The following is an 18,401-nucleotide window of genomic DNA, read 5'->3' on the forward strand; positions in this document are numbered from 1 at the left end:
GGATTAGAGCGAGACACCAGATATTACACAAGAGAATACAGAGAAAAATCACCAGCATCAACACTCCATGGTCAGTGAAAATCAATAGAAAGGTTGACATTGAATTCACTGGAGGCTGAATCAGGGCTGCAGGCTGTGATCTTCCTGACAGATACATGGGAGGTCATCACCACTGTGCAGTATTTGAGCGATCACGGAACACAACCCATAGAAACCAATGGGCTGACGTGTAGGTGTTCTGGATGGGCCTCCAGATTGCTGGGAACATGCAGGGGAACCTCTTTAGTTCAGCTGGTCTCTGTGCTGGTACACACCTGAGCCAAACTTTGCTGGCAGCTACAATTTTGCAAAGGCAAAATTGCCTTAGCATTTAAATTTGATCAGTTGCTTCAAAACAAATGTTCTCTCTCTACATATGTGTAAATATGTATATATTCACTTACTTGGAGACATTGCTGTTGTCTCGGATTTTAACGTGACACAGGACATTAGGCAGCTTCTGCAACACAAGCACTTTGATTTGATCCACAGAACTGCAGAGTTTAAGGTAGCCCAGATACAAGCCGGGAGGGAGGCGTTGCTGACTTCGTTTGTGATAGGAAAGTATGTCCTGTTTTAAGACATAAAAATATCTTTTTTTTTTTTTTTCCACATAAGCGGAAGAGTTTGGGATCAAAAAGCAACAAATGTTTTTACAGCCGTTTTTTTGTTTCAACAGTGTTCCCAATTCACAAAGCATTTAAGCACATGCTTAAGCATATAAATAATCTCTGGTAGTTTGGATGCACTTGGACAACTTTTTACTTAAAGCCATTCACAGGTTCTCTAAGCTCTCCATGTCATGCAGGAATTGGCTCTAAAAAAGGGAGATTTCGACCTTCTACAACTGTAGTATTTAAAGTAGCTTAAATAACACCCACCTCTGCACTCCTGTCCCATCAGGTCAGTGGTGAGCTGGGTCAGGGAACTGATTCAGCTGAAAAGCAGCTCAGGAAAAGGAGCAGTCATTTTTCAGCCAGAGCAGTTCCCTGGGTCACGTTTGGTCTGTAGCTGCACAGATGGAGCAGAGCAGCATTGGGAGGAAGCTGTCACCTGGGCTGCACAAGCCAGTTCTGTCACCAGAGAAATGCACGTGGAGTCACAGCCTACGTCTCTCGAAAACCTGTTCTGTGTCACCTCCTGTCAGCAGGAATCTCTCTGTGGCATTGGAGGTTGGTGGTTTGTGAAGTTTAATTAATGGCTGTGTTTTCTGAACAAATCTCTTTATCAACAAATAAGAGCTTTGAAGGAATTAATAATGATGGTGCATTTGCTGAAGCCAGGAGACATTTTTAAGGCTGTGTATAGCAGTCCCCCCAAACTACCCTAAAAATGATGTCTGCTGCCATCCGGAGAAACGTGTGCTTCTGCAATGGGTGAGGATTAAGAGGCCTGGCCTTATGCCTTTACTCTTGGAACCATCAAATTATCTGCCAGTGCTATGCTTGGCTCTGACCAATGCAATTAGACCCTCATTTTCACAAGCACTTCATGAACAAAATACCCATTCCATGATTAAACAAGTAATACAAGAAAGGGTGGGCATTAGATAGGAATGTGTAAACCATTAGGGGAACATTTTTTCCACTAGGATCTCTGTGGAAATCTGATCAGGCCTGTATTTTGGGTTTCCTAATATAAAACTTTTGCACAGATTGACATTTTTCTACACCTTTAACACATTTTAATACATTAAATCTAACATAGATCAGGTAAGTTTTATTGTCTTTTGGAAATTTTTTACCGTTTCTTAGACCTGGTAATGTATATTTTGATTGCCTGTCAGTTTCCGGTACAAAAAGCACAGTCTCTGCCCAAGAAAGTGCCTCTAATTCAAGATTGAACCACAGGAGTCATCGTTTCGTTGAGGCTACTAAAGTCGGGACTAAGACAGTGATTTGTCTTGTTGTCTCTTGGGTAACTTTGCAACTGGGTTTTAGAGAGATTGGCTACTGACATTTTGTGAGAAATAGGTTACTGTTACCTACAGAAAACATGTACTAATGTTTATGTGAACTATCTATGTTTAACTTGAGTTTACAGATACCCTGATTCTTGAAGGGCTGAAAACCCATGGCTCTTGATGTTGACTGATCTGACCATGCAAAGCAACTTTGAAGGTCAATCCTTACCTTGGTGTTTTTCTAATTGTGAAGTCTAGGCACATGTTATGCAGAAATTAAAGGAGGGTTATGGTCAGTAAAGAATTCTGTAGCAACTATACCAGGCTCTAAGGAGCTCTGAACCCCACAGAACAAGTTTATTAAGTAGAACAGTAAAGTTTTAAACCTAGATTTAGTGTTCAAGGCTGGATGGAAAAATCTTATGGAGTGTAGAAATTGTAAGTGTCTGTATAGGTGCTTAAGAACATCCCAGAGAATTTTAAAGGTTTTTATATCCCTTGCTACAGAATTCTATAGCATGGTTTCCCGAAACTGATAGAAACGGTACTATTCTCTGCTAGGACTTTGAAGTAATTTCTTTAGAATCTCTTGGATATTTTACATATTAAGGATCTGATCCCAGACCCACTGGAAATAATACAAGTCTTCGCTTTCAATGGGAGCCTTGCCATTAATTTTATTGGGCACTGGATTAAGGCCTAAAATTCTACAAAACCCTTCCAAAAATCAGGGCTCTGGCACAGGTCTTTACAAAAGCAAATAACATACAGTAAGAGAAGCAAAGCACTACCTGGATTGTTATAAGCAAGATGTCTAATGCTGTTGGCTCCTCTGGAGTTGAAAGGGATTTCCTCTGGCTTTGTAGTTTGGATACCTGCATCCATTTGCCATTAAAAAATGAATAAAGACTCTCCACTTCTCTTATAGTAACTATCAGCATATTGCCATGTCGATCCTTGATTGGCTCATAAAAAACTCTGCCTAAGTTGTGAGTTCCCAGCAAATTCTAGAAAACAAGCAAATTATAAAATGAAAGTTATTTATCTCATATCAGGAGTGGTATTTTTCAAAACTTAACTTTGTGCTCACTGACCTCAGTCCTATTGACTTCAATAAAAACTAGACACACAGTGTTCCTCAAACCCTTGCCCTACAGTCGTATCATCCAGTGGCAAAAGAAAAAGTTTTTCCCTATGTTGTGTTTGTGGATTGAATTTGGTCCAGCAGCGTTGAGTCCAACATTTAATGAAGAACATTAGAAAGGCTGTTGGGACCCAATGTCTTCGTAAAAGTAAACGCTGCCAAGTAATTCACTTATTTGGACAGAACTTCCTATTGGAAGTCATGTAAAGATAAAGGATGCAATTTTCAAATGCACTCAGTGTTGGTCTAGTGGTGATTTCTTTGGCATCAATGAAGCCCTTCTGATTTGAATTTGCTGAAGATCTAGGTCCTTATCTTAAACTCCCCATAACCAAATGTCAGAGATACAAAATTCTTCATCTATCCCCAAATCGCTCATATTGGACACTTCAAATGTTTTCTGTTAGGGTCATTAACTATAATCTCCATTTTCTGTTCTCTGTTTTAAAATTATTCAGATTATTTTCAGCAACAAAAGGAAGAGGCCCTCATATCTGTGTTGAATGTAAATAATTCTGGAGCTAAACTGTGGGGTGTGTTTGTGAAGGAACACAGAGGAATTTGAAGAGACGCGGACCCTTTTACTTCAGATACCAAGAATGTACTAGACAAAACTGGCAGAAACTAACAAACTACCAGGGCAAAGCTCTCCAGGAAAATATGTGAGGATTAAAGAAAAGTAATTTTAAAAGACTCCACATAAAATACATATTTTGGTCAAAATCCCTTTCCTCACACAGTTAGGCGTCTGCTTATAGGTGCAAACACACTCAATCCAGTGACCAGCCACTGAAGAGATTCCCAGATGTCTTAAAGAAAAATGCCTGACATTTAAAATATGCTCATTACTTTGCGACTTTTCAAGAGATCTACAGTAAGCTGGAGAGAGATGGGGGTAGTTTGAAAAGAAAACTTGAATTCACAATGTAGCACATTGTATGTTTAGGGAAGTGCTGCACATTAAATTAATGACATTGTAAATGGATAGATTATCCTGAATTTATTTATCTGTACTTAGAAGGCAATATTTACTTATTTATTTACTGTATTATTAACTTGTTTATAAACTCTAGGTAGTGAGCACAGTGACTGCCCTTTATGTGGCAGAGCTTAGCTATTTTAGCTTTACGCATCCCTCTCCAGTGCTGATGGCTATATGCACCTTCCCTCTTCTTGTTCCAACCGTCCTGCCTTTTGAGGTTGGCCTCCATAACTGATCAACACTAGGTGTCTTGAGGACACATTTTATATTAATCCCTGTGCTCACAGGTGGGACAAATCATTGCAGGTAGATGTTAGCCATCTATTTTTCATATTAATCACTGCAACATATGAACGTGCCTAGATGAAAACAAACAGTTCTTCGCTGTCACTGACTGTATATTCTGAGTGGCAGCCCCGCACGGAGAGTGGGTACCTACTAATACGAATATGTGACTAATCCATATACTAAAAGAGTTTTGTGTCTGCTTAGCTTGGCACCCCGTCACTTGTGTTTTGTTTGCTTTAGTTGTCTGGTGGTAACAACAGGCAAAATTACAGTCCCTGTTGTCTCTGAATCCACTGATCTAGTGCCTCAGCAGCTGTGTTGTCACTGATCTTTTCCATTCTGTCCTAAATTCCTGTGGAGTCAGTCTATTAACTGCCTCAATAAAATGTATTCAACCGTATAAAGTTTATTGAGATCCTTCCATTGGTGGATCCCATTAGGCCACACACCGTCAGAGGCTGGCAAATCTGTGACAATGCCGGTGTTCATCAGGGGACCAAGCTAACAGAACAAACGTTAAGGCCAATAAATTTGCCAGAAATTCAACAAAGCAATATACCACATGGACACATTTGCTCTATCTCTGTGCTTCAAGCTCTGCTCTTAACATCTCTGGTAGCAAATAATAACACAAAGTAGTAGGAACCTTTCTTATCTTGAAGCACGGTCCATGCATGCTGGCCATGCTCTGTTAAAGGCATCTGCACAGAGGAATGAAGCTGAGCTAACCAAAGGAATACGTGCTACCTAAGCTGAGCTAACCACACCGGAGGGAACATTCAACAGGTATCATTAAAACTTTCTCTAGTGACAGCTCAAAGAACTGACAAGCAGCTGCTGCTTAGCACAGGTGGTCCTCCAATAAAGGTACAGCAGGCTGGCATTCCATATATTTCGGGATACTTTGGGGAAATCAGTCAAGACAGGTGGTTGCCCAGGAAGGCTACTCTTCTGTGCAGCAAGCTTTGCCAAAAGATGTAAAACAAACCCCACATGGATATTCTTAATAATGGCCACAAAGTGTCTGGCTCTCATAGCTGCTGTAAAACCCAGCTTATTGCATTGACTGGCAATAACAGGAGGGATGGCTGTATGGCTAATACATGAGCCAGGCAATATGAAGATCTTCATTAATTCCACAACTTTACCATACATTTTTCTGGGAAGCTTTGGTGACTTCATTCAAACAAAAGGTAGGAGAAAGTGAGGCCTGGGTGTACTTTTTCTGTAAGAATCATGCATCTTTTTGATGTTATGGAAATGTCCGCCTTCCAGCTAGAGATTTCATGGTAACATGAAACCCATTCTTCAAAAGCTTTACAATAAAGCTTAAAATGTTCTGCTGGAGAAAGTGTAATTACTATCTGCATAACAAAGAGTGGAAGTGACCTGTTCAGTAGCACTCAGGTTGTATCTGTAGCACAGGCTGGAATGAAACCATCCTGAGAGTCCCTGCGATGCCTTAAAACACGACATGAATAGTGCCTGTGGTGCTGCTGTCCTTAACCGCCGTGCTGAGGGGGCAGCACAAGATCTGTCACCACTTAATCTCTCTCAGTCTCTATTTTTTAGGGGTCTAAATAGGTCTCTGGCTGGCTCTCTGCACAAAGGTGCATTTCACCTTAAAAATTTTGGCAGCTTAATTAAGAACTTAATGAAAGATTCGTTTTTATTTCCCCGCTGACAATCCACAACATCCTAGCCATCCTGTTTGTCAAACAGGGTAGTTCTGCCCTAGAAGCTGTACTTGAGCAGTTTGTAAACCATGGGTGAATCAAGACTACTATTTTGGCAATTTCAGCAGTCTACTTGTCCTTCCCGTTGGGACAGAAGCTACCTACTACTGCAGGTTCCCATATCACACAAGGGAGTGCTACATCTTGCCCGGAGTTTAAATGCTTCATTAATATATTAGTAATTAATAATGAATAGGCCTTCTAAGAGGCTTTTGAGCAGCAAATATTAAGACTATAACTCTTGAATTCCCAACCCACACACTTAGCTGTGGTCATTTTTTACTGGTTCACATCTGTTTGTTTCTTTGTCTGCCACTATTATTTCTTTCCTTTCTTTTTCCCACTCTTTACTTTTAATATAGCCCCTTCCTTCCAGCTGGCAAGTGAGGCTCAGTGGCACATTTCATTGCAGATGATAATGCTGTTGCAAAGAACAGGACAGTGGGGAGCAGTGAACCATAGGAGAGCTGATGGTGCTATCCCTTGGAGATCACAAAGTCACTAAGTTAATAGCAAGAACCATGCAACGCAACCGACCTGGAGCTGTGCTGCCGCTGAAAGCATCTTTTGCCTGGCTTGAAGTGCCGTGGATGAGGACACGGATATCGACATATTCTGCCTCAGCCATCTGATATCATCCCACATGCAAGACAACTGCAAAAATATATCCAGCTCAATCAGGTTTTGTTCTCAGCATTTACAAAAGCAGAAATGAAACTAAAAGCATTTCGGACTTAGAAAAAATCAGTAGATATTGCTCATTTTGAGTTTCTGCGGATGGCAATGAGTTGGCTAGATAAACATGAAACACATACTGAATCAGACACATTGTTCTGTAAACATCATGCAGCTATTTCAGTTGCTTTTTGGACTATTGTGTAAAATTTATTTACTGTTCTTTGGGGAATAAGAAATAGTATCAAGATATCTTGAATGATGGCATAACCATAATACCGACTTTAAAACTTCTAGTTATTTCTTTAGGCTCTTCCCTAAATTTTCATAAAAGCTTTATGTACCCAAGTAGCAATCACTTATGTAGGGTCATGCATTTAAAAGAGTTAATGGTGCCACCGTCAGTGACCCGGTCAGAATTTAACCCATATAAATGGTTTGTGAAAATTGCATTTTAACCTGAGTGAAAGGTAAAGCACTTCATCATTTAGCTTTTTAATTACATCATTTCATATATTCAGACTGATTAGCTAAGCCCTATGCATTGCTAAAACAAATTTGTAGAAGCAAGATATGAAATTAGGCTCCCATTACCTTTGCGAACCACAGGAAATCCTGCATCACTGAACTACTGTGAGAGTCATCGATTTCCACGATTGGGATTTGATCTTCATTGGTTACTAATAAATTGTCTTTGTAAAAAAATATAACAGATAAGTAGAGTCCCCTAAAGAAAGAAGGAAACATAATGTTTTATGTCTATTCACATCCATCCCAAATTTGAGTCAAAGAATCACAGATGTTCAGTTCTGAAAAGACAAATTGAATCATCTGGTCTTAACTTCTGTGTTATATCGATCATGCAACTTCAGCCAGTGAATTCTGAAAAGTGTTTGGGAAGTTTATCACTTTAGATGATGTGAGACTACAGGAATCTAAGAAATTATGAATCTGTGCAAGCCACTGACATCAGTTTTAGTAAGAATTTTGCCAGAGTAAACAGTACACAATGGAGGCTTTGTGCCCTTTAGAAATCAGAAATTTTACTAAAACTTTTTATCATTAATGGGCTTAGTTCTGCCCTCATTTAGTTCCGAGTAAATCTGAACTAACTCAATTGAAATCAGGTGGGTTATTATGGATTTACATTAGTGTAATTGAGTGTAATTTGGCCAGCATATCTGCAAAACTGTTTATAGAGATCATTCCTTTCAATATTTACCCTTGCAATTAGTTACATACGTTAAGTAGTTGCCTTAGGGAATTTAAAGACTCTGGAGAGCTCTTCTGAAAGAATCAAACTTTTATCAAAATACAAAGAAGAAAAAGCAAACTGAACACTCCTGGCAATGAAAGAAGAAATAATCTGGCATAAGCAACTTCCATTTGCTAAAACAAATTATCAAGGCTGAGGGTTGTTTGGGTCACGCTGGGTTGCAAATCCAGCTAAAGATGTGAGGGAATTCTAGATGAGTTGTGTGTTGCCAGTGGACTATTAAAACACGTTATCTGAGCTCTGCATTTTATATTATGAATTAAATAAATACCATAGCTTCATTACTGAGCAAAACAGAAACAATACTTCCAAAATACCTCAGTAACTGCACTTTGTATTTGCACAGAATGTTTCACTGTTAAAATTCAAATCCATTTCCAACAGTAACAATTAAAATACTCTATTGAATTGAATAGAGGCATTATTTTCCCATCAGCTGCACCAGTATTACATGTATGCAATTTTATGGGGTTCATTCTGATTGATTGCTCATTCATTAGTAGTGGAATCAGGTGCTTTTCACTACGACATAAACTCAGAATGTTTGGGAGATAAAATGAATGACAAACCGTTTCAGAGTCTTCACAAACTTGTTTGACGAATGGAAAAGGTGCTTCAGGCTTCTGGAAACTGATTGCTTGCGACCAGCATTCTGTAATTTAGAACTTTCTAAAATGGAAAATAAAAAGCAAAGCAAACCCAGCACTTAAATCTCAGTTAGTGTCTCATAAAGAACCTTTGTCTCTAAAACAACAATACTGAATTTCAGTCAGCGCTCACTATATTCCTTTCAAAAGACAGCATTTAGAAACATGCTTTTTGCTTATATTTCCATCATCTTTGTGATATGCGACAGTAATTTCCTTACTTGGAGCAAACTCAGATATGGTAAAAGTGTTTTGCTGTAAGCAAAGTATAGCTTGAAGCAGTACTTTGTACTCTTAATGTTCAGAATGCATATGAATTTTGCAAGTGGTCTCAAAAACCCAGGAAGAGATTTGAACCATTAGTCAACATTTTAGGGTCTTGTATTTCCTCATATATAGCCTAGGCTTCTAATGAACTGAGTATTCGGTGCTCTGGCAGTCACTAACATCACAGCATCACCAGTCTAACCTAACTAAAAGCTTTAAGGAAACAACTAGGTGGACCCTCATCTTTCTCTGTATCACATTAAATGCATGTGCTGTTGTTTGGAATTTTTTTCCCCATCACAACGATTTCCACTCACCTGTATTGCTTCTGAGCTTTCAGTTACATTTGCCCCCTAGTAATCTGGAATCCAGAGAAGGGGTGTTTAACTCATTTGTTCACTTCGTGTCAAAGCTGAGACCTGCTGTGTGCCTGCAAGGATCTCTGGACTAGCTCTTTCAATAGAAGAATTTTATAAATTCCAGTATTTGCCCAATATTCTAAAAAAAAAAGTGACTGAATGTTCATACATTGTATTATTTTTCACTTGTGTGAATTCAACTTAATGCCTTTCCTTCTGTCATACATGTCTTGAGTTTTCTTGTAAGCCAAAGAAAAACCTTCCAGTGGGAGCTGTGAAGCAGCTGTGCCCAGCTGTGTACCTGTGAGCAGACCCGAGGGGGAAAGCCAATAGATGGCAGTCAGGGACATGCAGGATTGTATAATGTATTGTCAGTTGTTGTCCACATATGGCATTTAAAAGAACACATGCTTAAAACTGTTTAGGGTTTGGGGTTTTTTTTGCATTGCCTTTTGCAGTGTTCCTCCTGTTTAATGCTGTTGTGCAAGAAATGGCAGAAACATTTAATTTAAAAAAGTAATTAATTCTTCAGATATTTACTGTGATCTGAAAAGAAAGACAATAAAAAAGTAACTGTGAAACTACATCCCAGTTTTCCAGGATCTGCCTGTTTATTTGGATGAAGAGTGGATACCCATCCAGACAGGAGCGTGAAACGTTTTGAGGGATACCCTTCTCCAGGGGGGAAAAAATATGACTCGTGAAGAACTTTTGGCTGAAAGCTGCTCATCAGTCTGCTTCGGTGTTTTCAGAGTACTGTATTTCCCACTTACCTCCAGTGCAGAATAGGAGGTGTCTGTCTGTGTCTCCCTACTGGGTTCTAAGTTTGAACATTTAAAGAACATCTAAATTTGCGCTTGTCAAAACCCCATCTGTGGAAGTGCTCAACATATTTTTAAATGATGAATAAATTTGCACCATAATTTGCACATTGAAAACCACAGAAAGAAGACACATTGTTAGCAATAATTACCATTCTGCTGAACAGCAAGTACAAAGAGAACAAGGTTCTATTGGGGGTGAAATCACACAATTCAGATGTATGAGACGTATTAGATCATCAAATCCATTGTCTTTCCAGTGCAAACTTGTTCTCTGTGGCATATTCTCCAATGCGCTGTTCAGCTTAGTTTTAGCAGACTCATCCAAATCCATGACTGCTCCTTTGATGGAAGTGATCTTTGTTTTCTTTTCCTTTTTAAAAAAAAAACTTTTTTTTCTATCCATATGTCCTCAGATAATTTTTATTTTACTGTGAACTTTTTTTCAGTATATCACAGTAATGTAAACCAAATGCTACATGAAAACTCCTGTCTCACTGTTTCCTTCTTCCAAGGTTAAGACCAATTTAGGAATATAAATTTCATTCTAATTATGCAATTTTTCATTTTCTTTTATATTCAGGATGGAGGGAATGGAGGAGGAAATTGCTGAAGGCAAAGCAACATAATTCTGTATAAAACACCCAGAGACTGCAGCATTAAAATAAGAGGGCACATTACAAGTGAAATATATGTTATTGGGCTATTCAGTGGTTTGGGTTTAGTCCACAGCTTTGCAGAAGCCAACAGCAAAAGAAATGATGTAAAACTAGATGGAGACTGTAAACTCTCCTCCATTGCTATTTGCTTTTGTTTTACAGTACAGTGTGTCCAGAAGCCAAAAACCATGGAGCTGAGATTAGAAGATAATTTGGATCTACAGGAAATGGAACTTTGTCTGTTATTTAATTAACTAATAAATAATATAGAGTAACCTCTATAGAAAAGCACCAGTAACAACAAAATAGGTTTATATTAGTAAATGATACAGCAACAGAGCTGTGAGCTCTTTTAATAGATGCTCAGGAGTAAACAAATAGTGGCCAAGAATAGAGAATTTCCATTGATTATATTTACATCAGAAGTATACAGACCTGGCTCTAAGTAGGCCGTTAACTACAAAGGATTATTTACAACATTAGCAGTTTTTATCTTCTCAGGTAGGGTATATAAATGTTTCTTTGCAGTTCACTTAAATAGAGCACATACTTACAAGCAACATAAGTGGGTTGTGGAAGAACAAAGTTGCATACTCAGGCTGCCAGTGTGTGTCTGGGGTCTCTGCTCTAGAGGAATGTCTGTTATGCCGTGCCATTTCTCTGAGGAGGAAGATCATCTGGAATTCTTTGTCCTATCACTAGACAAGCGGGTGCCTCTACTCAAGTGGGGCAGATGTGAAGTAAATGGAATTACCTCAGTGCAAAATTATCTGAGATCTTAGCCCCACAAATCAGCCAGCCTGTGGAACAGCTCAATATCCTTTAGGGTGACCCTAAATAAGGAAGCAAATTAGCAGAAGATGAGCTAGATCACACTGAAATCCTAGTGAAGGGCACAAAATGGGGTTTAGAGATTTCACTAACTGTGTAACCTTTTGAAAATATATCAGAAAGCTGGAAACTTTCAGAAAAATTCAAACTCAATTCAAAGCTGCAGATGTTTAGCAGTGCAGACAACTTACACTGGGATAAAGAGCATGGAGACATAATTCCATGCAGCATTTGAAGGCATAAGTAGTGGCCAGACACCTCAATAGCTTGAGACTGTGATAGATTCTGTGTTACCTCAGCTCAAGGTGGGATGTCTTTCACAAGGAAATTCTGTATCTCATGAAGAAGCTATTGGCATGACAGTCGTATTACTGGGTGCTACATTTTGGAATATGAAGTCAGGCTCAACAGCTGAAACTGTAACTTCTTAAATTCCCTGAACTTCTCAGGCTACGGCTTGGTTCCCAAGCCTGCTTTTGTATATTCTCACAAATAATTGTAATCAAAACATTTTAAACGCCCTATGGAATCAGAGATCCTTCTCTTTGTTAAATGCAATAAAACTATGCTCTCTGCTCGTGAATCAAATTACAATTAGACCATTTTTATTTCACTTCTGACTTGTCTAGTAAAGCACATTTCAACCAAATTTCAGAAAGAAAATATCTGGTAAGCGTTTTACTGAAGAGTTGGGTTCCTTTCTTAATGAAGCATCCCACAATTACTTAATCCACTCAGAATTGTTTAGAAAGAATGATCTACAAGAAAAAAATACTTAAAAAATACATTTGAAGTGTTGCCAGGACATACAATTGTAGTAACTCAGTTATGATAGTCTGTAGCATGGTATTATGAAGACAAATGGATGACTGTTGTTTGTAATCATCAGGGTTTTCCAGAAGATTAAACATATGAAAGCAAAGCTTCCTAAGTAATTCCCCGGGAGATTTCATCATATCACAGAGCAGGTTCAAAAGCAACAGCTGATCTAATTCCAAAAGCTCTTAAACTCACTGTACATTCCAATGTATTCTTCCTGGTATTTTTGTAAGCTTGTTTTCTTCAGCCCCTGCAATGCAAAGCACAGGGCGAAAGGCAGGCTGCAGCTCAAAGCCTGAATGAACAGACTTGGGCAAGAGATCTGCATGGAATCTGGGCAATTTAACCCTCCCAGGTCAGGCTGGAGCAATAGCACACAGCCTTGCTCTTCTTGCTCCTCGGTATTCTGAGGCTTTTGCCTATGTTATCCGAGTAATTTCAGGCCTTTTAGATCGATTACCCTCAGTTTTTTCCACCTTCCTTGCACTCCTCCTCCACTCTCCTTCAGCCAGCCTGAGCAGCAGGAGTGGGATGTGCTGCGGAGGAGTCACTTTGTGAAAAGCCAAGGTGCCAAGACCCCAGGTTTGGGTCCTGTCTCTGTCTTCCTTTAGCTTTAATTCAGGCAGAGCTTGGTCCTGCTCTCATTTATAAAGCACAGCAAAGCAGCGGTTGTAAGCAGATTCAAGGATACTCTACAAACAATGTCCAGCTATTTACCACATCTCTAAAACAAATGAGGAAAACAGAAGTTACAATATTAAGGTATAATCAAAGAAGAGTGTGGTAAAGAAAAGCATGGTAAAGAATGGATAAATGCCTGGGCAGGTCCTCAGCTTATGTCTAACAGCATACCCATGCTGACTGCGGTTCATGTCAGTTGAATCATGCTAATTTGCATTAATTTAGAATCTAGCCCAGGCCTCTGTATTATATGAAGTGAAAGTTATTATTTGGGCTTCTCAGTCATATACAGTAACTTATCTCAGATCCTTGATCAAACTCCTCAGATTTCACTGAGGTTGATCAATACCAGAATCGAACTTGAGAGTCAAAGTGATGTCGTAATTCTTACTTGTTCTGCAAACTCTTTGTCTTGACTGTTTACCAAATTACTGAAATACGAGGGACTGACATCAGTCGTATGTCCAAGGCAAATTCTAAAGGCTTTTCCATTATGTTACAATCCTGCTTTCTCCAAAATATGCTACTGTGTGATGTTAGCATTACAAGCAATGATGAGATTTTTATTTGGTTGGAGGCAAGGGTGTTGCTCAAGCTGACTCCGCAGTGTCACATGTGAACTCCCACATCCTCTTGCAGACATGAAAGGAAATGTTCTGAGCTAAACAGATTTTCTATATTGTTGTTATTTATTGTTTAAAGACAAGGAGTTAGGAAATCAACAACAGAGTTGTCTGTGCTTTGCTTTGAGACTGGGGTTAATTTCTGGAGCAGTGGAATTTTATAAGAACCAGGCACTGGTGTCAGATTCTCAAAAGGAGGGATTTTCTGCTTGTTGTTTATAACTGCTTCTGTTCTGGGCTGGTATGTCAGTAAAACAATTTATACTAAGAATATTCTCAGATATTCCATCACTTACTCCCTGTTGACTAGGAAGGTGGCCTGAAAGACCTGTGATCTGCACTAACTTCAGAAAGGAAAAGCTGTACCATGGAAAAAAGACTTCTTTAATAGCATGAAAAAGCTATCTAAGAGATAGAGTACTTCATCTGTATTTTCAGTACCAAGACCACCTGCAAGTGATAATGCTTGTATGGATTTTAATTAGAGAAACAACATTTTCTTGCAATATCTCCTTTCCCTTTCCAAGCAATATAGCTGAATAGTTTAAGTTGCTATGGTTACAATGGGTTGTGGCAGACTGTGGATCATCATGACAGTGACATATTTGCACGTAAAGAACAAAGGCCGCATCTTTCCTTTTCAGCCAGATGATTTTAGCCCTAAGTATTTCTATGATTTTAAATCAATTGATGCAGCTTGACATAACAGTCATACTAGGTGAAGAAAAATGAAAACTTCATGGTAGTTCAACTTTTCAGTTTAAAATGAGTTCCTTTGCAATGAAGCATTATTCCAGTTAGAAGTTTATTTTAAGAAAATAAATAGTACTTTTCAACAACCCGTATAGAACAGGAGTTTTCATATATGCTTTAAAAAGAATGCCAAGCTGTTGCCTTGGCTCTTGAGCTATTAAAGGCACAGTCTGTTTCTCATGAATGAAGAGCAAAGAGCTGGCTGAGATTCTAACTCTCTCCTAGTTTTGATCCATTCTATTTGAAAATGTAGCAATCTTATCTTCCCACTGCATTGTGCAAGTATTTTTCATTATAGATTGGCATCACATCCACTAGAGTACTTAGTGTCTTCCATTTGGAGGCAGCCAAGTCCCTTCTTTTGATCCAAAACAGTTGTTAACTCTCTGAAGTATTTCTTTATATGAAAAAATAAGAGACAGATCCTTGAAACATTTTAGCAGAATGCTGTGTGAAATTAATTTCTAGGAAAAAACAAATCTATAGGTGTGTAGGGTACAGAGGGAGAAAGGGAGTGTCTGTGCCTGTGTGCATTCTAGCTTTCAGATGTTTTCATCCAACTAATTTCAAGGGTTAAGAGCAAGATAGCGTGCTAAAGTGATTCCAGATGGGCCAATATTAATATCTTTCTTTTCCTGATGAATGAGAAGGTATGACCTAGTTAGAAAACTGCTAAAATTACAGGCGCCACAGAGGCTTCAGCTGGTGCCCTACCACATAGATATTTATACTTACCTCTGCAATTATAATGCTGATGAGCTGCTCGAACCTGCTGAAGGAGACGTTCCAGGGCCTCAGTGTGTCCCCTGTGCCGAGGTTCTCTTCCACTGCAGTCTTTCCAGTCTATTGAACAAAGGAAATAAACAGAAATGAAACACAAAGGAGCAGGAGAAGGTTTTAAAATATTTTCTTGCCTCTGATATTTCTTGGCTTTAGAGGAGCTCTACATCTGGGCACGCAGGAAAAAATGGCAGTTGTTTTTTAAGTCTGCTGTTATTACTTGTACAATAAGTTTCCTTTGCCTTGTGCCTGCTAGGTAATTAATCATTACGGTTATTATCAGAGAGTCCCCAATCAGCTCCTAGAAGTTCCTGTAGTGACTGGCTAGACAATGGCTATTTCTCTTCAGTACATAAGTGGCCTCTGTTACTGCAGTGTCAGAGCTGCTCTCAGCCTGGACCCTCCCAGCTCTCCCAGCACCTCCCTGGGATCACACCGCTGCTCCCTCTGCATTGCAGGCTCAAGGACTCCTACAGCCACACAGGAAAACGATTGCAAAGCAGAGAATGAACATCTTCCTACACCCAGAGCTAGCTCTGGAGCCACAGAAACATGCTCTGAGTAAAATCACTTCTGAAGATCTGCTCCCAGCAGAGGCCTGAACGAATGCTGGCAATTCCTGCCCTAGAACTAGGGCTACAACCTCAATCTTGGTTTTAAAAAACAGGCAATCTTATCACAAATAGGAGATGAAACAGTGTGTATCAGAAAGGAGCTTTTTAATTCCAGACTTGACTACTTCCATACTTTCATTATAATGAGAAAAGAGTATTGCACCAGTTTCCTGACTCAAAATGGGTCAAGCTACAAGGAAATCTGTCTACATGTTAGACATGCTTCCATCTTGCTGGCATAGAGGCCATGTATGTATTCACAGCCACCAACAAACAGTTTGCTCACTCGCTAAATATACAGATCTAGTTCCTAGTGCAAGTTTGGTGTCAAGCATTCCTTCCAACAGGCTCACTATTCCAAGGATATAAATATACTTTTGCTGCCATTTAGCATAGCAGCTAGAGTAAGCCCTATGAGAGGATGGAAAGAGAAGACATTTGCTCTCCTGATAGCCTGTGGGCAGTTGGAACAGCTGCGAGTGGCTGTCCTGCTTGTTGTATGTTTTTGTGGAGATCAAGGGCCAGCTGCATTTATAGCTCGGTGTGGGGAGGCCAGTTCTTAGATCTCTTGTGAGCAGCCAAGAGGAACCAACTGGAATTCACCAATCTCAAAGTGCTTTGGTGTCATCAAACTGTAAAGCTTCAACCAACCTCATGATTTCTCTATCCCAGTGGTTTCTAAACTTTCTGAGCCTGTAGAGTGCTGACTATCTTAAAAATGACATGGAAGTCAGCCCAGCTTCTCACATACTAACAAATAAATCTGGAAATGTTACTGTCTACTAGGATTTCACAGACCAGCTGCACAACACTGGCCACCACTTTCCAGGCTGCTACTATGTATGTGGGGGAAACAAGAGGACAGAGGTGGGCATTCACTGTCATGCTACGTGGATGCATATCTCCAAGATGTCACTAATCTTTGATGCTCTGGGATTGGAATGGATCAGGATTAAGCCCTGAAGCTTTCGTTTCCCTTGCATATTCTTCTGGCTGCTGTTACAGACAACTTGAAGAGTATTAATGTATTCACATTTAATTTTTAGCTTAGGGCCATATTTTGTTATGCAACACTGGTGTAATTTCAGGTTGCTGCCGCCTTGCCAAGCACAAATCTGCTAGTTTTCAAAACCAGTGATGAAGGCAGTCGTGGATAGAGAAGCTCTGCCCCCAGTAAATAGCATCTTGACTCTCAAGTTAAAATTCTGATCTTAGTATTACTTAATGAAAGAATGTACATTTAGGCTCTGATGGTCTCACTTGCTGTAAAACTTAAGCATGTGTCACTAAGGATTTCTTAAGTCATAGTGACTAGATAACAATGTTCTGTCAAAGGCCTGGAGAAGAATAAAAGATTAGATAAAAAAAATAAACATATATGTTTGTTTATTTTTAGGGGGTGTAAGAAGTTGATTTCTATTTATTTATTTATTTATTTAACTCCTAGAGGACATGGCCCCAGAATATTTGTCTTTTTCTGTTCTTTGAAGAGGCAGAAATTCTGAGAAAACAGCATCACTAATGAAACTAGGAGGGTAGACAAACTCAACCTACTTGAAGGAGAAGCATATGCAGGAGTAGATTTGCGTGGAGGTCCCCATCCTCTCATGTTGTACGCTGAAACATGGACATAATACCTCTGGCCCTGCAAATGGAAACAATTGGAGTCAAAACTACCACTTGACTCAAAATCTTGGCTGTAATAACTAGAGAGCAGACTCTCCCAAGGATGTTTTCTTTGAAAAACTGATAGTAGCTTTCAGCAGCATCAACTGATGCACCATGACAGATTGAAACATAGTATGGAGATTTCAGGAGAGGTGATCTGCTGAGGGTTAAAAGAACACACCAATTCCAACCAGCAAACTGGAAGCCAAACCCTGGGAACTCTTACAATCAGACTTCAGGAATAGGGACTCCCCTTTTTCCTGTTGTATTTAACAGAGTCTCTCTACCAGCACAGCAATGGAAGAAGCTGCATTTGGCTGCCACTGAAATCAGTCAGACCTTTATCACTGATTTTGATGTATAAATCTAAGCAATGGAGAGTATTTCTGAAAGCCTAACTTTTAATTTAAACATGTTATATACTTTGGATAGTACACAGAAACAAACACATAGTAAGCACTGTGCACTGTGCAAGCTTGCTTGATTGTGACTTAAGAACAGTTACTCTGTTTTGTTGTTAGAAAATGAGAAACAGAATAAACGCATATTGTGGCTCAGCTCCCTGGAAGAAAGTGTGCTTCAAATCAAAGATTTCTTCAGATAAAAGGCTAGAAATAATCAATATTGTTTCTATTCTATGTAGAGGGTTGTTTTTGTGGGTTTGTTTTTTTTATATTGTGCCCATTGCTTACTCTTTAAAGTTAATTGTCTCATTTGAGGGCACACGTTTTGGGGCACTGTCCAGGGGTAACCTGTAGGTACAGGTTACCTGTACCTACTGTAACTCTGCAGATCTGATTCAGTGTGCAGTGCATTTATTGGAAAGGCTCCAGCTC

The 18,401-nt window shown here is 39.3% G+C and overlaps 1 protein-coding gene across 1 annotated transcript in view; it reads right to left on the reverse strand.

Moving 5' to 3' along the window:
* ANKFN1 (ankyrin-repeat and fibronectin type III domain containing 1) overlaps window positions 1–18,401 on the reverse strand; it is a 73,894-nt gene that overhangs the window by 21,574 nt on the left and 33,919 nt on the right. The window contains exons 8-14 of the mRNA XM_014949358.1: window positions 17,452–17,542; window positions 15,239–15,346; window positions 8,613–8,712; window positions 7,362–7,494; window positions 6,630–6,746; window positions 2,734–2,949; window positions 444–610 (exon numbers count right to left, since the gene is read on the reverse strand). Of these exons, the coding sequence (XP_014804844.1) occupies window positions 444–610; window positions 2,734–2,949; window positions 6,630–6,746; window positions 7,362–7,494; window positions 8,613–8,712; window positions 15,239–15,346; window positions 17,452–17,542 (932 nt within the window). The remainder of the gene's footprint in view (window positions 1–443; window positions 611–2,733; window positions 2,950–6,629; window positions 6,747–7,361; window positions 7,495–8,612; window positions 8,713–15,238; window positions 15,347–17,451; window positions 17,543–18,401) is intronic.

The sequence above is a fragment of the Calidris pugnax genome, unplaced genomic scaffold (genome assembly GCF_001431845.1).
Source record: "Calidris pugnax isolate Ruff unplaced genomic scaffold, ASM143184v1 scaffold9, whole genome shotgun sequence".
Classification (NCBI taxonomy): domain Eukaryota; kingdom Metazoa; phylum Chordata; class Aves; order Charadriiformes; family Scolopacidae; genus Calidris; species Calidris pugnax.